This window comes from Aegilops tauschii, chromosome 3, assembly GCF_002575655.3.
Source record: "Aegilops tauschii subsp. strangulata cultivar AL8/78 chromosome 3, Aet v6.0, whole genome shotgun sequence".
NCBI classification, from domain to species: domain Eukaryota; kingdom Viridiplantae; phylum Streptophyta; class Magnoliopsida; order Poales; family Poaceae; genus Aegilops; species Aegilops tauschii.
The window spans coordinates 595962020-595985192 of NC_053037.3; the positions used below are offsets into that span (position 1 = coordinate 595962020).

The 23173-nt window shown below is 44.4% G+C and overlaps 3 protein-coding genes and 1 pseudogene across 3 annotated transcripts; 1 reads left to right on the forward strand and 3 right to left on the reverse strand.

Annotated features, from left to right (window-relative positions):
- The first annotated feature begins 1459 nt into the window (after positions 1–1459).
- Positions 1460–2494, forward strand: LOC120976255 (uncharacterized). The gene is made up of 2 exons (XM_040403079.2): positions 1460–1708; positions 2180–2494. Exons 1-2 carry the CDS (start codon positions 1620–1622, stop codon positions 2436–2438), a joined length of 348 nt encoding a protein of 115 aa, XP_040259013.1. The 5' UTR covers positions 1460–1619; the 3' UTR covers positions 2439–2494.
- An 86-nt stretch (positions 2495–2580) lies between these two features.
- Positions 2581–5835, reverse strand: LOC109746989 (uncharacterized). Its single transcript, XM_020306078.3, has one exon. It carries the CDS (start codon positions 5290–5292, stop codon positions 4591–4593), a length of 702 nt encoding a protein of 233 aa, XP_020161667.1. The 5' UTR covers positions 5293–5835; the 3' UTR covers positions 2581–4590.
- Positions 5836–5958: 123 nt separating this feature from the next.
- On the reverse strand, positions 5959–7225 carry LOC109746966 (uncharacterized; annotated as a pseudogene).
- A 6627-nt stretch (positions 7226–13852) lies between these two features.
- Positions 13853–21684, reverse strand: LOC109746984 (WAT1-related protein At5g64700-like). Its single transcript, XM_020306074.4, has 9 exons — positions 21435–21684; positions 20263–20437; positions 20107–20169; positions 19480–19596; positions 18412–18649; positions 17341–17499; positions 15752–15903; positions 15540–15631; positions 13853–14403 (listed from the first exon to the last, which is right to left on the reverse strand). The coding sequence occupies exons 1-9, from the start codon at positions 21682–21684 to the stop codon at positions 14267–14269; spliced, it is 1383 nt and encodes a 460-aa protein (XP_020161663.3). The 3' UTR covers positions 13853–14266.
- Positions 21685–23173: the final 1489 nt, after the last annotated feature.

The following is a 23173-nucleotide window of genomic DNA, read 5'->3' on the forward strand; positions in this document are numbered from 1 at the left end:
AGCTGAAGAAGAAACCTACTGCAGAAGAAACCCACACGATTTGACACATTCAGTCATCGCAATTAGGGTAGGTGAGTAAAAAGGCTAGGAAATCATAACATCCTACAATGCATATCATGAATCAGTACATGTATAACTCGTTGCCCCAAAAACAATTGATTAAACACGCTACAAATTTCCCCCAAAACCCCACCTTTCACCCCCCGTAAAATACCAAACCTAACTCCAGGAGGGAAGAAATAAAGCCCGCAGATCGTTCTCGGGTGAAGAGGATGTCACACATGTTACTTTGCCACCGGCGTGGTAGTATGAGGTCGCCGCGATCATCCGCTGAGCCTCGCCATTGCCGCCGCGTGAGGAAGCTGGTGCGTCGGGAGAGAAGGGGAAGGGGCGCTACGTCGAGAGAGCGAGGAGCGCTGCGAGCTGGTCCGGCTCAACCATTTAGTGCTTCCAGCGACCAACGGGACCCACAACACCTTGCTGAGTCAGCGACCCCGGCCTTCCCCCGTTTGGATACGATGATAAGGGCATAAACAACCGGGATTAGAGTTGGGGGTGCCGATTTCCGGGATTTGGAGGTAGGGGTTTAAAACCAACGACACGTACGAGTTCAGGGTTTAAAACAGACTTCACTCTATTTTAAACTTTTCAAATTAAGTCAACATTTTTTCTAATGTATTCAAGAAGATGAGAAGCTACACCTAAAGCTACGAAGTTATTTCAGTACTACCCTATTTATAATATGTAAACATGTGATTTTATAATTTTATCCAAAAGGTGTGTCCTGCCCTCTTTTGTTTTTAATGTAACAAAATGTGTGATAAGAGATATCATGTCTATTAGTTATGTTGGTTTGATTGTTATATTCTTATTGTAAGATGGTGTAAAATTAGACTTTATATTTAGTCAATTTGTATCAAATCGTTATAACAAGTTAATGAGTAAACCCAATGGCTAAATTTTCTGGCTCCACCTCTGCTTATGATCTCCGCTATTGACACACCTAGTGGCAATATTCTCTTCACTTATGCAATCGCACTGCAATACTTTATAACAGAGTTTGAGATGGTGTATAGCTAGCGATTTGACACTATGATCATGTATCGTATGCAAGTTGTAAGGCACGAAATATTTTTCTCATGAAACCAAAGAATGCACATTTAGCCAAAACACCCGGACAGCATTGGCAGGGGCCGAAGGATACCTAACTACGGACGGATCCAGGGTGGACGGCGATGTAGTCCAGGGTGGGCTGACGTGTGGGGGCGGGAGAGGGGGCGGCGGACGCCCGACAAGGCTTGATTAGCGGATGGAGCGGTACACTGATAACATCGGACAAGGAAAATTTGGGCGCGGACGCATCCGCACACACGTTTGGATGGCAAAAACGTCCGGATCCACGTTGGAGATGCCCTTAGTTTTCCCGTCCCCACATGTCAGCCTCCCGTCCTTTTCCCTCTGCCCGTAGCACTCTACTAGCAGTGCCGCCGCACGCGGGTGGAGAAAGGGGGAGCTCGCCCGCCGCCGTCACCGCCGGCGATCGCCAACGCCCCCTCTCTCCCTCTCCCTGATGCTTGCGGAGGCAACGCCGATTCATCGCCTTCGCCGGAGGAGGCGAGATGCTGGCGCCGGCGCTCGCGCTGCCGTTCCCTGATGCGAACGCGCCTCTACTTCAAACCCCGACGAGCACCGCAAGTGTCTCTAGGAGGTAGGCTCCCCGCTTCGTTCTGCTGTCGTTGGTTTCGCATCGAGCCGGCGTTGCGTGCTCGGGACTGGATCCATGTGCTGCCACTCAACCCCTTATAGACTAAGTATTATTGTGCGTATTTAGTTTTGCTGGCTGTTTCTCCGTATACGCTAAGTATTTTGTATACTTTGCTCTGTACGTATTCAGCCTCTTATAGACTGGGTCCAATAGACCCAAAGTGGTCGGACTCTTCCGCGGACCCGCGCAAGCAGGAGCTACCTGCACCTGGCTGCCCTGTTTTACGTATTCCTGTGGAATGTGCTGCTTATGTTCCATCGAGTGGAATTGTTAAAAGAAAATAGCAACATATATTAGCTTACTGATGAGTCACCTGATGGTGTGTGTACCTTGTTCATCTTAATTTCTCTGAAGATGCAAGCGAACTCACAATCCTGGTTTCTGATAAAGTATACACCTGCTGGCAAAATGCAGGAGGCTTTATCTTCAGGAACCTGAAGATGTCGGCATTCAGGATCTCCAGCTCTTCTTCGCCTTCGACATTGGTTTCGCCGGATTGGGGGCGATGGCCGGCACGGATCTGAGATGGCAAGCCATGACCGGAGTGGAAGCTCAAGCGCTTTCCTTTAAGCTAGAAATGGAAGACAATAGATTCAGAGAATTGCCTCCTTGCTGCAATGCTTTTACTCAAGTTGGCATGTCTGAACTACGTAATGTAAAACCAATGAACTGAACAGCATGGGATGGGCCATAACATTGGTTTAGAGTGTTGAGTAATTTTGCCAACCATAGGGCATTGGGGTTGAGTATGCATCTAACTATCTACTCCCTCCATTCCTAAATATTTGTCTTTTTAGAGATTTCAAATGGACTACCATATACGGATGTATATTGCCATATTTTGGAGTGTAGATTCACTCATTTTGCTCCATATGTAGTCACTTGTTGAAATCTCTAGAAAGACAAATATTTAGGAACGGAGGGAGTACAAGTTATGAGTATTCAGCAGAAAAACTCTGTTCTGGATCAATTTCCTGAACAGAGCATCGACTCCACTCCTCTTCAGTCCAACTCAAGTGCCGGCAATTGCTGCTCTTCAGTTTTGGAATGTGCTGGAGAGAAGCGGGCACCTGCCAAGCAAACTGCTTTGACAAGAGCTGCAGTGTAGATCTGAAGCTACAGGACTGTCATTTTCTTTGCTGCTGCAAGTAGTATGATCACCCCTCAGTCCTCCATAACCGTCTTCCCGATGTACCTGAAATGTTTATGTGCTTTCTTTGCTAATTGGGTGTACCGTGTAGGACTGAATATTGTCCTGAAAGATGCAGTATCTCCTCTTTTCAGAAACAAGTGCAGTTCTTTGATGGTGGATGCTGGTCTTCAACGCTGAGAAACTTTCTTCATTGCATTTCAGAGGAAAAGGAGCAGGAGAGACTGCTCGAGTTCTTCCCCCACTTGCTCTGCCTGCTGAGTTTGACAGAGGCTAACTTGGCCTCTAGGCAAGCACACGATCTTCTTGATTCTGTTATAAAATGCGTCCAACTTTTCTCATACAATGGCATATTATTTCAATTGTCAGGGAGGGTGAAGAGATGACTGTGTTTAGGCTCTGAAGTTGTTCTTCGATTCAGAGTTCATTAGAGTGAGGGCTAGAAGGCACACTGGCAGACCTTACATGATTGGGGCAGCAGCTCTAGTGCTATTTTCCAGATGGAAAGGAAGCGAAGATGAACAACACTTGGCTACCCTCACATATAGTGCAGAAGTAGAAGAGTCTACAGACAATAGGAATCTTGGTCAGTTGAGTCATGAGAGTTTGCCACTCATCTTCAAGGCAAGTTTATGCTGCTCTGCTGTCATCTTATAGTTTCATACCTCTACGAATGAGTATATGGGCCTGTCATGTCTAAATTATCAGAGGCAAACTCACACACGAGGATCAGTTTTTCTTTTCTTTTTTTGTGTTAGATCTAGATAGTGTGATCATGTACATGATGACTAACCCGCTTCATGCTTTTCTGCTGGCATGCTATGTACAGCCGTGTCTTAGTTGTTAGTGACAAACTCATCTGCACGAGGGTGTGGTTGGTGCTAGCTGGTGTCATTGACTTCATCAGCATGTTCCAGGTTGTGCTATCGGATTCTGCTAACAGCCTTTGTCCATTGGCTGGCGCTCAACCTCACATGATCATTTTGCACTCTTCACAACATCGCTGGCCTGTTTCAGTTTCATGCTTACAAATTCCTCTAGTAGTGCTAATAAATATATGGGTGTTCAAGTGCACAAACCTTTGTGGCCCAAAAATGCTAACATTTTCTGCAAATTGATATTAAGCGTATATATGTCGCTGACATTGAGTGACAAAGTTATAGTTGAACATGCATGGTTTTGAGATTTGGACCAAAGTTGCAACTATGAAGGGAATGCCTGCTGCTAGTTGATTTATGTGCTAAGTACAACCATCAACCATGTGGCTTCGACCTGGCGTGTCCCATGCATGATAAGCGAGATCCTGAAAATGAGGCTAATCTTATGGTAGGTGTGGCGCAACAAATAGAACCTAATAATGTTTACTTATGAAAGATACCTGCATGTTGGTATAACATCATTGTTGTTATCATTTACCCGAAAAATGTAACCTGTATCCCCAAAATTGCATGATGGATTGAAATCATACAAATTTCCTTTTGTCATGCATATTCATCAGAACGCTGCAGAGAGATTAATATCGATATCACAAAATCTGAGATGGGTCAAAACTTTGGTCTTTGTTTCTATAATTTCTGTACATTTGTACTGTATACATATGGCAAAACTGTATCAAGATCGGCTTATCCTCAAAAAGGCGGATGCCAATCACAGGGAGTAGAGTGATGTGGAGTATTTATGAGCTAAGAATGTTTAAAAGAGAAACTCTGTTCTGGACTAATTTCCTGAACAGATTTCCTGCTCCATTCTGAAGATCTTGGATGCTGCACTCTAACTCCTGCAATTGCTCCTCCTTGCAAACAACGGCCTTCTTCTTGTAAAATGCCTTGCAGACAAGGGACTGCTTTGGCATTTCAATTTGCTTCGACAAGAGATGGAGTGTGGACTCCAACAGAGAGATGCAGATCTCTCTTGCCTTGGTCAATAGCATGACCATCTTGTCGGATGCAGGCTTCTTGGCAGTCTTCTTGAAATGTTTCCTGGCCTTCTTCGCCAAGCGAGTAAAAGACTGGATCTTGGCTTGAGCAGCTGCATCATCGCCTTTTCTTAGAGTCACCTGCAGCTCTTGGATGATGACCATCATCTCGGCGAAGGTCTCTTGCATGTTGTTGCATAGATCTAACAGCTCAACGGAGCATTCCATCTCTCCATCCAACATCCTCCTCTGCTGGGAGAAGCAAACTTGGTGGCTTGGTAGGCAAATGATCTCGTCAAGACCATCGTAGATGCTTGCAAGAGTCCTGAGACCATCGCGCATCGTGCTGATGGAATTGGAGGAAGAGATGCTTGCTTCTAGGCTGTGGACCTCTTGCTCAACTTCGGTCTCACTGACGTGAGGCCTAGAAGGCAAACTTGTTGATCTTTGGTGGAAAGCCATGACTGAGCTTGAAGCTTTTCTCTGTATTGTGGTTGATGAGACTTGAAGAAAAGAACACCTTTTGGTTTGATGTGTCTACTTCTCTTCTGAGGCCTATTTATACAGAAATGCAAAAGCAGTAGCATTTGATTGGTAGACATGAAGAATCATGTCATTACATCTCCCAGATGCTGTCTCCTATGCCTAGAGATCTGTCAAAGAGATTACAACACTAAAGTTGTCTCGTGATTAGTACATAATTTTGTGTCTCTACTGTCCTTTAGATGAGCCACCACATTATCATGTTCCAACAATTGGCAGCAAGAACCAGCATTGGCATAATTGCATTCAGCTGTTACATACCTGTATTTAATAAGAGGTTTTCCTTGGTGGGCACTCTTGTGAATCACAGGTTAAAGTCTCAACTGTCGGAGCTGGCATGTTTAGGCCATGGAAACAAGATCCACCGCACAAGATCCATGGCGGTTCAGCATGTTATCCCCACCGTGTAAGTAGCATGACCATTTCATATATTTAATTATTTATGCATGCCCGTGGGCACATTATTTTTTCCAATGTTTTTGTGCAATCTTACTACCTCTTTGTCGTACTAACCGATTCTCGGACATTGGCATCTTATTTTCTGGTGAAAGTCTGAAATAAGCATATAAAGCGTCGGTTGTTCTTTGTTTTTTATGAATCATTAGATGGGAAGCAAGAAAAACTTTGAGCACTGGCAAGTTTGGATTACGTTTTTCTCAGATTATTGTTGATCTCGTAGAACATGCAAAAAGTTGTGGTTCTAGAGTAAATATTTTTGTTATTTTTTCGCCCTAAATGCTTGGATGATATAGATGTCAACAATGTTAAAATTTGAGTGCAGTAATTTGGACTTAGTCGTATGAAACAAAAATATATTCAATTATAGTGCCAGGCACACCATGTGGTGGTGGTGGAGAGTATGGGTTATATGATTGATTCTGCTAACTACAAGTAGGGACCTTTTGACTTTGATCTGGCATGTTTCATGCATAAGGAGCAAGATCCACTAACCAAGGATATCAACATAAAGTAGCACAAACACATCTTCAAGCATGAAATGACCAAATGATCAAAACTTCTGCTTCTCTTTCTACAGGGTCATGTATATTTATTATTTATACAGTATAGTGTATACATATGAGAAAATTGTATGAAGGTCAGCTGTTCCTTGAAAGGCAGATGCCAATCGGAGGGCGTCAAGAGTGACTCGGGAGTATCTATGAGCTAAGGATGTTGAGTAGAGAAACTCTGCTCTGAGCTAATTTCCTGAACAGATGTCCTGCTCCGCTTTCTCCGATACTGCAATCTAACTCCGACAGTTCCTCCTGGCAAACAACTGCCTTCTTTTTGTGAAATGCCTTGGAAACAGGAGACTGTTTAGGCATTTCGATTTGCTTCGATAATAGACGGAGTGTGGTCTCCAGCAGAGAGAAGAGATCTCTCTGGCCTTGGCCAACAGCATGACCATCCTTCAATCTGCAGAAATCTTCTTTGCGGCCTTCTTGAAATGATTCTTGGCCTTCTTCGCCAAGTGGGTGTAAGCTTGGATCCTGGCTTGAGCAGCCGCATCATCCGCTTTCCGTAGAGCCACTTGCATCTCTTGGATGAAGGCCTTCATCTCGGCAAAGATTTCTTGCATGGCGCCACAGAGATCTAGTAGCTCGAGAGAACCTTCCATTTCTCCATCCAACACAGTCCTCTGCTGGTAGGAGCAGAGTTGGCTGCTTGGTAGGCAGATGAGCTCTTCGACGCCATTATAGATGTCTCCAAGTCTCCTCAGATCATCGCATATTGCGCCGATGGTCATTTAGGAAGAGATGCTTGCCTCTAGGCTCAACATCTCTTCTTTGATATTGGTCTCGGTTAAATGAGGCCTAGAAGGCAAACTTATCGATCTTAGGTGGAAAGCCATGTCTTATCTTGAAGCTTTTCTCTATATTGTCCTTGAGGAGAGGAGGAGCAGAAAAGAAGAACTTCTAGCTTAATGTATCTACCTTTCTGCTGATGCCTATTTATACAAAGGTAGACATGAGGAATCATGCCATTATACATCTACCTCATGTTGTCTGCTATGCCTTGAGATCTGGCAGAAGCATAGAGATCACAACACTAAAGTCGTCTCATGTTTACTATAATTTTTTATTGTGTCTGCTGCCCTCACATTGAGATGAACCATCACATTGTCATGTTCCACTTATTGGCATCAAGGAAAAATTAAGAATGGTATAGTTTGGTGGTGGATCTTCACATAGTTGCATGCTGAAGCTATTATTTATTGGAATGCTGCTGGCTATTGGCATGTTCTTCATTTCATCAGGTATTTTCTTTTGTTGGATATACTTGTGATAACCACAGCCGGATCCTCAAGGTTTGAAGCTGGCAGTTTTATGTCCTGGAAACACACAAGGAATACAGCAAGTGTTTTATCTGTTCAACATTTTATACCCATCCTTTCAGTTTGAACTGTGACCCTGCTCGCCAATCTGTTTTTTCAATGTTTTTTATACAATGTTATTTCTTTTTGGTTAGACTAATTAATTGTCAAAAATCGGTGCCATTTTTTGGTCAAGCTTAGCATCCCAACAAGTTGTTTTTCTTTTTCAGGCTATTGCTTTTGTTGCCAGCCAAATGGTTCAATTCTGCAAACCCACAGAAACTACTGCATCTCTGTTTGCCTCTTTGATTCTACTGAAGCTCTTGTTGCATATACAACACGATTGGATCTTATTTCAATAGTCAGGGAGGCCCACTGGCAGACCTTAGATGCTTGGGGCAGAAGTTAGAGTGCTATTTTCCAGATGGAAAGGAAAAGAAGAGGAACATTTTGGTACCCTCATATATAGTGCAGAAGTAGAAGAGTCTAGAGACAACAGGAATCTTAGCAGTTCAAGTCCTGAGAGTTTGTCACCTATCTTCAAGGCAAGTTTATGCCGCTCTGCTGTCATCTTATCGTTTCATGCATCTATGAATGAGCATATATGGGATTGTCGTGTCTTAACTATCGGAGGCAAACTCACACACGAGGATCGGTTTTTGTATTAGATCATGCAAGTAAAGTCGTGTCTTAGTTGTTAGTCTGCACCCTGAGGGTGTGCACGTGTGGTAGTGTAAGGAGTCATTACCTCCATCAGCATGCTCCAGCGTCCTGCTATCTGTTTCTGCTAACAGCACTCCAACCTTACAAGATCAATTTACACTCTTCACAACATCGCTGGCACATTTCAGTAGCATTCTTACAATTCGTCTAGTACTCATTCATAGATGTACGGGTGTTCAGATGCATGAACCTTTGTGGACCAAAAATGCTTGATTTTCTGCAGATTGATATTAAGCATATATATATATATATGGCGTCGCCATTGATGGCAAGACGTATTATGAGATCGCTACATCTTGTTCTCGGTCACGCTCATGCAAACTACAATGATAGGCTTGTTTGGCCTGAAGTCGAAGCCGGGAGCTTCGTTGGCCACGATCCCCTTGCTTGTCTTGAACATCATGATTAACAAGTTCTGCAAGGTCGGGTTCCTTCCGATTTTCCGATGCCGGCCGGTCCAGGTACATTCTGACCTGATCTGTTGCAGTCACATTCTTGTGAAGAGGATAATTAAAGATAAATTAATTATATTAAGCCCTTCCTTTTGGATATCTTTACAAGGACAACGATGGCCTTGACAAAACAAGGGAGGCCGAACGCAGCTCGGCCCATGCCGTCAGAGTGTACATGCGGCCATGGATGCCTCCGGCAGGGCGCTCCCCCGAGTCTAGCTCGGTGCAGCCTTTGGTATGTTGTTTGATAGTAAAATGTTGTTCCTATGGCTTGTTTTTACATAATGTCATTATATGTTTGTGCAAGTTCTGTCGCAGCAATTTTTAGCGCTGGCATGCAGACTTCTGATGGACAAGCACAGACCTTGTTTCTGTAATTATTCCGTGGTTCAGCAAGTAATGATGTGTGGTCATCTCGTGACTTGTTCCTGAGGCCAGGCGCAGTTTGTTAATTACGTCCTGAGCGGTAGGCTGACGATGTGGAACCATAGTAGTGTAGCGCTCTTGTTCTTCCATGATACTGTATTTGCATATATTCTCTTCGCCGTTACAGAATTCAGTAGAATGGATAGCCCTTGCATCAGGCAAGAATAAATTCTTCAAGCAAAGCCAGGAATCAAAGCTGGAGAGAACAAATTCTTGGTTTAGATACAAACCAACGTAAGCATTTTGAACTTGCCATTCAAGATTTGTCTGTGGACATTCAAATAGTGGACCAGGTCACCTTCACCGAGATGTGGGCGAGCTCACGCCTTATCCGCCGGCTAGAACATCAATGCAGCTCGGCTTTGAAAACACGACGAGAACCCAAGACGGTCATGATGCAAAGTTCCACCGCCACGAAGCGGACAGAGTCGGAAGACAGAGAGGGGGCCATGACGACGCCCCTAGGCATCGCCGCCGCCGCCGATGCGCAAAGCTTTTGCTCGGCACTTCCCACCCCCATGCCGTGGGATCAAAGACCCATAACGATGGGGGTACCTCCACGGAGGATTGGGGACTCCGAATCTAGACCAAGGCTAGGTCACCACCACCCGCGACAACTTTGCCAAAACCTCCCATCATAGTGCACCTCTCCACCCACATGGGTGAAGCCCATCGCGAACACCTATCTCAATGTTCCTCGCTGGAGAACCAACCGTGAAGCCCGCTATGGCATCCATGTTCCCGAATTCGCCCCTGCCGCCACCCTAACCAAGCAAATGGCTAGCGGCCTGATAGTGCACGACCGTAGATCGAGGAACGGGATGGATCTCTGAATCGCTTGGTGGCAGATCCATACTCCTCGCCGGCGGTTTTACATGTATGACGAGTATGTCTGGGCTGCGGTCTTGCTCTATCTTGACAACATCAATCTGTTCCTGGCCCTGCTGACCCTGTTTAGGGCGGGTGACAGCTAAAGCGCATCGTCCTGCCTGTGTTCACGAGACCTTGACTTGAAGAATTGTATAGGCTGCTCTTGCTTGCACGGTGAAAATGTTGCTTAATAGTTAATACTGTAGTTTAGTTGAGTTGATCCCTAGAGAGGAAACATAAGAAAACTGCTGTGCGTGTGTTCTATGTTGACATGCTGGATTGGTGGATATATATATATATATATGAGGAATCATCGGGGAGGAGAGGATCCCCACCTGTATATATTACTCAAGTGGCCAAAGGGGGCCAAAGTAGGTTAGAGAGGCAACAGCGGCATTGCGAGAGTCCGAAATCCTCCACAAGATTGCAAGCAGTACTTCCGGCCATATTCTAGAGTCCAGCTGCGGTGGTATATGGACGAGCCAAAGTTCTTGAATCGTCGGCGTAGCAGTTAGGCCGATTTTGTCCCAAATCCGAGAGGCACATGGGGAGCTGATGAATAGGTGAGTTGTGTCTTGAGAAGAACTGGAGCACCGCGGACAAGCAGCAGTATCCAACGTATGTTTATGTGACAAGTTGGCGCGGGTGTTGAGAGTTAAAACATGGGAGGTGGCTAGCCCTCTGGCAATGAGCCACTCAGGCGTGGTTAGGGATTGGAGGAAAGCCAGTCTCATACGTGTGCGAGCGTCGATCAAGTCGCGCCCCCGGACGTGTGTGTCGCCGGCCTCCATCGATCGACCACCATGGACCATATCCGCCACACCCACCACGCCGAGTCATGCCTGCACGCCATCACCACAGAACACACCACCACCACCCAGCAGCAGGCTGTCCGGAGACCCCGTTGTCGCCGCCGCCGACTGGGCTTCGACCGGCGGCGTGGAAGGGGGAGAGGTTGAGGGAGGCCTGCTGGCGGTAGGGTTTGCCGATTCACCGCTCACGAGAGCGGCGCGTGCGAGACAAAGCGTTACTTTTTCGCTCCACACAACCCAACATGAACTTCAGCACCATCACGTCGCCCGAGGTGATGGCAAGCACAAACCTCCTCAACCCGGAGGGCCCATCAATGGCGCCATGAAAGAGCTAGACTGCACACTCACTCATCCTCCTCCCAAACGCAAAGGAGGACCCAAGCGGTACACTGAAACTGTTGCGCACCTCTGATATGAATACCTCTATTGTCGCCTCCAGTGCGTTCTCGATGCATGCTAGAGATATGTCAACGACATAGGGGTCGCCTTTGATGGGATGCTTGACTGGTTTCCATGCACCGCGGTTGTAGAAGTTTATCGCTCAGTCTATCAGTCGCAGATCGTCTTCCTTTCCTCACCCGTTCTTCATTCTCATGTCAAACTCTATCAAAGTGGGGCAAGCCAGTTCTTATGGTCAGTCTTTTTACTTTTTTTTTTGAGGTTGTCAGTCATTTAAATGAGAGAACCCTGTAAAATTATTGTTGTTATTTTTCTTAAAGGCTCGACATAGAAGTTCGAGAAATATCTAAAACAAGAAACTATGCTTACAAGCAATGTACCAACAGTTTCAATAAATTGACGAATTATAAACTCCTATAAACGAAATAATTTGAGTTATACAATGAAAATTAGTCATGTACCAACAGTTAGAACAACCCGAGCGTCCCTCCAGTCCCTCTCGCGAGTGACAGGAGAGAAAACCTAGCTGCCGCCGGGGCCTCCCCTTCTCCTCCGTCGCCACCACCAAAGGGCGCGACCAGGTGAAGCCCCGCCGGCGGCGAGGATACCTCGTCCTCTCGCATGGCGGCTCCGCATGGGCCGGGGCTGCTAGATCAGAGTGCAGTGCTGGTGGTGCGCAATGGATCAAGGCTACGATAGCAGCATGGCGGGTCCGCGTCGGGTGACCTGGGGCGGTGCGTGCTCGGGGGCTTAGCGGTGGCGGCTTCGTAGTGGCCAAATCTGATCCGCGGGCGGCCAGCTATGTCATGGTTGTGGTGGAGATGATGTCGTGGGTATGGAGGCTACTCTACTCGTGGTGGCCTGTCTCTGTGCCCGGCGTGTCCTGTTGGCGAAGCAGCGGTGCATGCTAGGGGTGGCGTTCTCGGGCGGCAGATCTGGTGGTGGCCTTCTCGTCATAGTGATGGAAGGTCAAGCGCGGCTAACCATGGGGCGGCGTGCGAGGGATTCATGCCCTAGTGCCAGGATCTGACGGTCAAGGCGGCAGTTGCCCTTCGTATGGGCGACGAAAGCAGCTGACGCGGCGGTGGGAGCACACTGCGGCACCGAGAATCTGAGCGGCACCCCTCTCCTTTGACGGCAGTGGCCCCCGTGGTCGTGTGGGAGATTCAGAGGCCGAATCTTAAGGTGGTGACAGCCTTTCTAAGGCTGGCACGGTATGGGACGCCCCCTCCATTAATAGATCGGGTTCAATGCGGCTTGGCAGGTGGCACATGCATCTCTTCCGGAGGTATCATGTAGTGCCTATCGTCGGCAGGTGAAGCCGCCGGCGGGTGCTTCGCCGGCAGATGCTACGCACGAAGGCTGTCACGGAGTCGTCAAGTCATGCCTTGTTCGGATAGGTGATGCACGGTGGCTCTGGTGGAGATGTCATGTTTAGCATGTCGCTGCTGGATCAAAAGGTGATGCGATAGTGACGGGAAGCGAGGCGGTATGGGACGTCTTTGTATTCCGACATCTTTTTCAGAGGTATCCAATTACCAATGTGTTGGTTGACGGACAAGGGACGATGGTAGAGGCGGCTTCAACAACGAGTTTGTGCACTCTAGTGGAAAGACAACATAAGATCTCTGATCAGGTTATGTTGACTCCCGCCTACATCGTGTCCTTGCTGAAGATGGTGGATCGAGGCCTAGCTTTGGGGATAGGAATCCTGAGATGAACCTTCGGTTGTACTCGTCATCATCAGCGCACATGCGGCGATTCCTTCTTAAAGGCGTAGCCTAGTAGTTGTATATTTTTTGTTTCGAGTTTTTCTTTTTATCGTAGAGTTAGTGGTTATCTAGTGTCGTAACTGTCGCGAGGCATGCATGCTCGGGTTTTATTTCTGTCTTTTTTTTGGATCGATGTTGTTCAGCTCCTGGATTTTGAGTTATTAATAATATACGGCTGTGTGCACCGCTCAATACAGAGGCTAGGGTTATTCTCCTTTTCGGAAAAAAAATGTACCAACATTTAAAACAAATGATCTCGTTAATTATAAACTCTAAGTAAAATATATAGTTTTATTTCTAGTAGAAGTAAAATATATAGTTGAGGTGTACAAAAGAATGTTAGCCATATACCAACCATTTAAAAAAAATGATAGCATACATCATAAACACCTACAAAAACAAAACAAAAAGTTTGATTCCTACAAAACAAACGTGGCTTGTGAATTTATTTCCATTAAAATTTGGGAAAATAACAAATATATGGAAAATATGTAGCTAAACCTGGATGTGTACTCCCTGATGAACAATAAACTAAAAAAATAAGCAAAAAAAAAACTGAAGATTTCATCAAAGATGCAGAAATGCTTAGGCGCTTAAAAAAGTTTTTTCTATAAATGATATTCGAGGACTGTGTCGCTTTAGTGGTGTGTGGTGTGTGGACTATCATGTTATGTACTCTTGTTCCCTTTCTATGTCACCCTGTGCATTAGAACATATAATCTACATGCATTGCATGTGTATGGCCCCTTCCGTGTTGTTCTGCTGTGGTGCATATGGCTTGGATGTTAAAAGATACTATCACCGTGTCATCCAGTCTATATTTGAAAACATGTTTTATCTATGCATCAAGATACACTTTATGTGCAAGCTCTATTTTTCTTTCAGCAACTACAAACATGATTTCTAACTGTGTGCTCAAGACAGCTCCCAACACAACAATAAAATATCTAATTCAGCTATATATTGAACCGATTATCATATCCGATGGCTTACCGTTGGCTGGGCAATGCGTGGCAAGCCACACCCCTATCTAGTACTGATGTATGGGCGAATGTATTTTAGAATCTTAGACCCAGATAGATCAAGACAAAAAAACAATTAGTAGCTACCATGATTACAACCACTTCACTTGGAGACCCCTGGGTCCAGCTCCTCGTCAAGCTGGATAACGGAGCTCTCTAACAGCACAGGGTGTGGCCTCTCCTCAGTCGTCACACCAACACCAGACCGCTGAATCTCTTTGTCCTCCTCCTTTTGCATCCCTGCATAATGTTTTATAAAGGAACACAGAACATATCATTAGTTGTTTGATCAAGGCAAGTCAAGCTGCCAAGTAACCAATTCATCCCCTTATTCCCAAGTTCTTATTAGATTGTTTGCCAACTTCAATTGAAGTCCAGGAAAATTCCATCAGCAAGCAACTTAATAAGCTTACACTCAAAATTCAAAACAGGCACGGATTTTAAGCTTCCACGCGAATCTGAGATTCCAACTACATGCAAATAGGGATAAACTCGAATGTGCCGAGCAATCCAGTAGAAATATTGCAGAAATTTTACAGACCTATCTCCCGCTCCCACAATGATAATACTCGCTGCACTCCACATGTACTTGGCAGAAGGACAGTAAAAATGCAATCGCAGAACATAAAATGCAAATCCCCCAGCCATCCCTGTTTCTCATGTTATCCTTAGTTGCTATGGCATTAAGCCAAATCAACCACAACAAAATGGTTTTCAAGCAGGGAATTATGTTTTCCACAAGTGCTTATAGGGCCTGTTCACCCAACATGCCGCAAGGTTATTACAAAAATGCAACATTGTATTTTCCAGGATTGTTCAATATAGGAGCAGTCAAAAGCAGATCACATACTGATCATGTAGACCTTCATCTAGACACCTCCCTATGTTAACATGCCAATTATAGCATTTGCTTCAGGTACAGATGGAATATAACACCGGAAATTGCAACTTGAAAGGAACTAAACCACACATATCATCCCAAAAACAAGTTTTCTACTCACTTCACTACAACCCACCTCCAACCACAAACGTAAAGTTTTTTCACTTTCAACTCAGCCCAACAAGTGGAATCACTTTGCTTGTGTTTAAGGAAGCTTGGAGCCCTCTGGTGTACTTGGCCGTAACTAACTTTTGCCACATACCGTCAACATTCTCTAGTTTCTACCACCACTTACACAAAAAAAATTACTATTAATCTTATACAAAATTTTAATCCCAAAGCCACCTTCATTTTTAGGTCGACAGAAAATCTTCCATTTAATCATACAGTACTTTTTTTTAAGAATCTCCCCTTTGCCAAAACAATGTTCTCCTAGTCTTATCTGAATTTTCAATCAGTCTTAGGCAACCCTGTCATATACGGTACATATACAGACCTGTAACCGATGCCGTCTTCGCGTGTTGTTCATTGGCCTTTCCATAGAGGTATATGTATAGACCTCCTATAACTAGAGCACTACCCATCAAGCTGTCATAAAATAGAGAATTGTAAATGTTACAAAGAGTATGTAACTATGCAGAAGGTATATGTAAAAGAACCAATCTCTTTTTTAATATCTGTGTTTCCAGGAAATGATGTATAATTTACCTCCCAACTGTGAGGCTTTCTCCTAGCAACAGCGTTCCTAGAACTATGATGAAGATCGTCGATAAGGTGCTGAACATGGCTGGAAAAACTGGCCCCCGCTTTTCAACAGCATATAAGTTCAGCCAATACTTGGCCGCTGTGCCAAGTGCAGCCTACGGATTCAAACCACAGGCAATTGCGTTAATTCATTGTCAATTCACTTAAATTGATTTAATAACACACAAAGAAATGTTTTGAATATTTCAAAGCTAAAAGTAATGCTTTCATAGTTCTCAAACATTAGCCTTTTGTCATATAATACACCTACTTCACAGAGTGGCGGAGCTTAGTGTAGACCAGGGGGGGCATGCCCCCCAACCCCTAATTTTGGCATTCATTGAAGAGCATGCCAGCTTTTAGGCCAAATTAGTGTTTCAACGAGTGATTAGCCCCTCCTGGCCTACTAATTTCTTCCCCTTGAGTCATGCCCCCCTCGTAAATTTTGCTCAAGCTCCGGCACTGACTTCATAGATCTACTTTATTAGGTTAACAAAGATTGGTTCCATGAAAGCCAGGAGGGAATGGAAACCGGAAAAAATCGGTGGAGGGTGGGAGGTTGGACGAAGGGGTGGTGGGGAGGAAAGTGAAAGATGGAACCTTAGGTTCTTTTTTAGTAGAGAAGAGATGGACGAGAGATAGATATAGAGAAGACAAAAGATGTTTTTTTAGAAACCGTGAATCCCTAAATCTGATACATGGTCAATCATGACTATTGCTAGCTTAGCCGCATCAAGATGATTGCATTTTTTAAAATAAAGGATGGATTTTATTGACTCAATATGAAGCATCAAGATGATTGCATGTCTGCCTAAAAAATGCATTGTGTGTCTATCCGTACATGTACCATTTTTTTGAGGGAACCGTACATGTACCATTTTGTGTATGCATACAAGTGACAAAGTGAATTGCAGAAACTATCGTTATTAAAGGCTAGGGTTGCAAGAACCACACTTCTACTGATTTGTGCCAAAAACCACTAACTTTGGACCGAATTTTTTGTTAAAAAAACACTAGTTGGCGTCTTTGGCCCATCTGATGATGATTATAACAAGTGGGCCCACAAAAGCTGACATGACATAATTGTTCATGAGGACATCGTTAGACAGGAAATTTGTATATATTTATGAAACAACCCTTGTAGTTTACAGGGACACCCTCATCAAAAACGGGCGGCGGCGGCTCGTTTCAGATACGTTGGAAGGTCAACTGGAGCCGGCCGCCATAGCAACTAAGAATAACATGAAGCACGGGTCAAGCACGGCTCGCAAGCACAACTTAGCATATGTGGACGAACATAGTGATTTGTTTGTCTCTTGTTTTATAATAAAATAATAGTTTAGTACTGATGTACTCCAATGAACTAAATCTAAATCATGGCCGAAATATTCTTAGCACTGAAGCACAGGTCAAGAATAAAAGTGCAAAAATACAACAGTGAATGTCTCGATGGACAATAAGGGTCGACAATGCCAGATCCACTTGGAGCCCGTTTTGATAATTTACACAATCTTTGGACAAATAAAATCAATACATTCTGAAAAAAGACTTACTGAGTAGACAATGGTTAGTAGTTGAATGTTCCATCCTATTTGCCAGGCAAGTTTGTGCCTGCTCATAATTATTCCGATGGCGAAAGTTTGCACACCACCCAGAACACAGGTCAGCACAGAGGACCAATGTTTCCATGGATACACCTTCAAAACTTTCACCTGAATTATCAACATTTATGCTTATCAGTTGTTAAAATTACACATCTAAGAACAAGAATAAAATACTGAATTATGATATGCTTCTTATGGGAAAAAAAATACACACTGGCCTTAGTCCAGAAAACACCAGCTTTGTTCCAAATGGAGAACAGAAGGCTCCGATTGTGGTTAGTAGTTGCTCAACAGCAGTGAGAATTTCAAGATGTATCTGCAACTAACTTATGTACTTACGGTCTTTATCATACAATACGAGGTGTAAATAATCAGAAAGAGTATGGTCATAGGCACAGGATTTGACAGACCAATCTAATTCGTCGATTTGTTAACAGCATGGACATAGGTACGTCTTGTGGTATTTCGATGACTTGACTAGTCAGTTATAATGGATGTTCTAAAAGTTGGCCTATTAGGACTGGACAGGTGGTTTTCTGCCAACAGTATATCCTTATAATCAGCTGGCAAGCCTTGTGACTAGCCAATTAGGCTGGATAATTACAGACAGGTGGGAGGTGGATTGAAATTTCCTGGCTGTACACAATGTTTTGTTCAACGATGCCATGTTCATGCAGTAGCCAGATATCCTGATTGATAAATGATGATACTAATGTAACTACAAAGGTTCATTTTCAGGACATGATAACACATCCATCATGCTAGAATCAAGACATTTTCCCACCTTCCATATATAGTTGAGCAAAACTTTGGGAGCCCTTTCTTGTATTTTCTCTTTGTTACTATGCTTGAATGTCTTTTGGTGATCAAGACAAAACAAACCTATTGTTTGTCCGCACTATGCTTGAATGCCAATTATTGGTATCAACCTATATTCACGATCTTATTATGTTGTTGCATACATCTACTGGTGATAGGTTACCAGAAGTATTTTAATTTACATGATATTACCGAACAAACCTGTATAGGGTACCAAAGTGCATAGCTGCTGAAAGCACCAAACAAAATCAAGGTGCCCCTCAAATGATGCTTTCCAGCAGCTCCATTAGAATCTTTTGGGGTCACTCTTATAATTGGAGACCAGAGATGCAACTCTTTTCCTTTGTAAAGACTTATTAGTAGAGCCCCACCAAAACAAACCAATGCTCCAATCACTTTCGCACTGCCGTCCTTGGACTTTACGCGCAACTTCTCCATGCTGCAAAATGCAGTTCACTTCTTTTAATCTGTAATATGATACGTGACTGAACTATACTATTCATTCTGTGCATTAGTTCGTATGTAAACATGTAAAATCATATCCCGCGGTTATTTTGTTGTGTTTAGGTGGTTCTAATTTACTGACTGTCTATCACATATTTACTTGTAACCATAATAAAGAAATGCTGTTAATTAGAAAAATTATTACACAAGCTTCAGAAATACTTATTCTTTCAGTATTTAGTATGTCGTTGAAGCAAATTATTTTTACCGTTCAAATAATGATGTTGATACCAGGAGAATAACATGTTATTTCTTCAAACATGTTAGTGATTGTAAAGTATTGAATTATTGTATATATTGGCTATACAAATTTAATACTAATATAATAAAGTTTTAATTTTTACTCAGACTGTTCGTAGTACTAATGAAAGCAACTAGAGGTTCACTGACGTGTGTATGCATATGTTTATTTAGTTTAAGATGGTATCATTTCTTTTACATGTTTAAGGTAATATAATTTTAGCTCATTTTCTCAGAAGGTTCTTATAACGTTTGAGCATATATTTATAATTTTATTAGGTTTATGAAAACATGAAGATGTGGGGCTTGTACTTTGTAAAGCAGCAGTATCGTAATTACATAGATATCATTCAGTACCAACATTTGGCTAACTTACTGAAAGCAAAACAATTTTCCATTTGAATATCAGCTACTAGAAAAAAATACGATCAAAACAAAATTGTTAAAAATTCTATAGAATATCCACATGTAGCACTGGTTCTTTCCAATTCTAGACTTTTATGTTAAGAGGAAAGACTGTTTTACCCAAGAATTATGGACAAGATAAAGGTGAAAAGTGGAGTCAAACTTGAGAAGATCACAGCATAGGAGGCAGGTGTGTCCCGTAATCCATAGTAGTACAAAGCCATGGGCAACGAATATCTGTAGGAATTAAATATATCATCAATAAATTCATCTTCTATCTTAATCATGTACATAAACCCAAGTCCAATATATTGCATCACATATTCAGTCTAATTGAATCTCACAAAACTGACTAATCAGAAATCATGCATCTTAACATCTTAATTAAGTTTAAAATTAATCAAACAATACACAAGAAATGTTTGATGAGTCTGGTAAGCAAGTTTTTAATTTATAATTTTGGGGAGATTTCGATGAAAAATTGCCAGCAAAAAGGTTTGAGGACTCCTCAAGTTGAGTTTATGTTTTGCATGGAGGTGTGTTGACGACTGAACTAATTGGAGACCGCCTGGTTCATTATCAGATCGGCATACCAAAAATTGAATAAAATAGATATATACCTCATCGTCAATTCGACTCACTGAGAATGATGGGGATCAGGGACAAAAACATATATGAACTCCAGTACACCAAAAACTGATTATTTGTGCAAAGGAAGGTTTTTAGGATAGTAGATGAACTGTATACCCGATAAAAGCATTGATGAAGAGCCACCCAAGAGTCTTCATATCCAATTCCCTCCACTTCCCACTGCAGACATGTCATTTGGTTGAGCCAATTTTAGCAAATATAGTAGCTCGTTTCCATAAGATATAAACTGAATAGAAAAATGGTCTAACGTACCTTTCGAAGAATAGAGCAAACGGCATGATGAAAATAGCGGCCAGAATACTTCGATAACATAGCAAGGAGAAGACAAACATGCCACCATCAAGTGCGACCTTGCCTAGAAGTATAGTCCCTGTGTTGAACAGCTCCACAAGAATCACGCACAGAGCCGGTTTCCATCTGCTGCTTCCTGTGTGACAGACGATCCATTTCACTAGAAGTATTTCCCCGAAGCAAAACAAAAAGTTGATAACCAAATTTCAAACTTGTAAAATGCATCCATTATATTAGATGAGGACTGCAACGTCCACTTGCTTATTCTCCTCCCAAATTCCTATTATTACCCTTTTTTCATCTTCTCTTTTAAACTTTTGATAAAATAAACTTTGACAAATTCATGATTTTGAGAAGAAAAAATCGCAACCCTAGGATTCACAAATCGTACAAACAAACTTTTCACCAAATTCACTATATAGCTTTCAGAATCTTATTAAAAACTTTGGAAGAACATCTGAAATCATTCACAATAAAAGAAAGAGGCATGTTTCTCGCAAAGAAAGAAAGAAAGAAAGAGAGGCAGGTAATTTTGTGATGGAGAAAGAGATTATTGATGGCGGAGGCCTCGAGTCATGGACTCATGGTCACGGTCACTGGCGGAAGCCTCCCGTGGCGGTGGGTAGCCTGCCATACCTTAACCGGGTGCAAAAATTAAAAAAATTGTGTATGTATGCATCGCGTCTCCCTGGACGCTGGGTCGCTGGCTGGCTACGCTAATTAGTGTCGCCAAGAAAATCGCTCAAGACCTGGAGAAAATAAGCCATCAGATGGGCCACGAGCTGCTGCACGAGACGCATCGCACTTTGCACGCACAGGTCGTTAAAAAAAAGGTCGTTCACGAGCCAGATCGAAACGAGACGCGCAGACGACCCATTCGACGGCGGCCATCCCAAGTTCCAACTCCCAAACCTAGCACGGCGGCGGCGGCTGGCCAGGAGCAAGGAGGGCGGGGCGGTCGACGGCGGGGTGTCAGACCCAGCAGGAGGCCGGGCGCACTGCCCAGCCAGCGGCGCGCGGCTGAGGGTGGAGGCTAGCGGGCGGCGGCAACGAGCGACGACGGCGCAGCCGCGCAGACTCACGGTCACGGTCTTTACCACGAAATGAACGGGCGATCGATCATAGGTACGTACCTTGGACCTCCACGGTGGTGGCCGTGTCCGTGTCCGTGTCCGTGTCCTGGCTTGGGAAGGCGCATACTTTGTTCGCATTTGCAGCAGCACTACGGCTGACTACGCCTCGCTGGTTCTCAGCATATCCCGGCGCGGCCGTGTCCTCGCCTGGGTTCGGAGAGCGCAAGCCGCCGGTGATGCAGGGAAGCCGGCGCGAGTTGGCAGGGTGAGCGGAGGAGACGGGCAGCGCACTCTTCATCTCCGAGGGCATGTGAGTTGTTGCGATGCTTCGGCAGTGCATTCGGGAGTGATCCCATTTTATAGAGACATCTTGTTAAGCCCTTGCCCTTGGGTTCGGCTTTGTTTCCTACGCGTCCTGGGTACGTGTTGGCTAATGGAGTATATATGTGTTGTAAATATCTGTACGTGCGTGTGATGTAACAACCTGAAACCAGCCGATCCTATATATTCTCTAGGGATAATAGCTCAGATACGGGCGTGTGCATGCACCTGCGCGTGCGACCCCCCTCTCTTCCTTGTCTGCTCGCTGTATATGTAAACGGTGCATCAGTGAATACATGTGCGTGACTACTATTCATCCTTGAGCTTGGTAACCAGAGTCACCAACGGCCGGCGCCGGGGCGAGCCAAATTATTGGTCTCCAACTCTCCGTACAAACAAACGCCCACACTTGGTCAACGGCTAACTTTTTGGCACCAATCCAAACACACCCTAATATTTCACATGGGCTTTGCTACATCCATGTAAATATTCTAGGTAAACTTACGTAAGAACTGGCTTGTCAATAATTGATTGGAAGAAAGAATTGCCTGGCCCCACCCACATGAAAATTGGGGGGGGGGGGGGGGGGGGGGGGGATCCGGCTTGCCTGCTCCCTCTCCATGCTCCCATCCGTGCTCCCACTTCATCCTACGGCTGTTCTTTTTTCCTTTTTCTTTTGTAATCTAATCATCTCCCCCCCTGATTTTCAGGGGGTGGGGCCGGGCCTTATTTTCTTCCAATCAAATCAAGCCACGTATGCGGGAGCACGGATGGGAGCATGGGAAGGGAGCAGGCAAGTCTCGTCGGGGGGGGGGGGAGAGAGTATTAGATTTGGAAGTTTACGTAGGTCTAGGATTATTGTATTTCACATGGTACCAACAAAAATATCTTTCACTAAAAAAAGACTTTTCGGCAGCAAGGAAAAACAGCTTTCAGCGAGCAGAACTTCACTGTCGTATCTTTTGTTGTTTCTGAATCATTGTCGTGCTGATACTGCAGTAGCAATCAGGTTGATTTTAGTACCAGAAATGGATATCCTCTTTTTCTCCCTCCTTGGATTACCAATGCCAAACTACTTCACGTACGACAGATAACTTTCCGCGTGATCCAAAGGTCCTGGTCCAAGTAAATCGTACAAATCGTGCGCTATGTATGTAATAATATACTAGGACAGCGTTAGGCGACTCAGGGGACGAAACCCTAACGCCGCCACACCAACCCCCCTTCCCCTCCTTTCCTCTCGCTGCTGCTTGAGGGGGTCGTTGGGCTGGCACGTGGCCGCCGAGGAAGGTGGCGGTGAGGATATTCTCCGCCCCACGGTCCGCATGGGGCGATCTTGGATCTAAGGCAGCTGCCTCCACGGCGAGGGCGTCGCCTCCTTGTAGTAGGTGGCGGGCCCTGAGGTTGAGCGCTGTCCCCTTGGCCGTGTGGGCGGTGAGGCGGCGGCGGACGGGGGTCGTCTCCGCCGGCTGTTGATG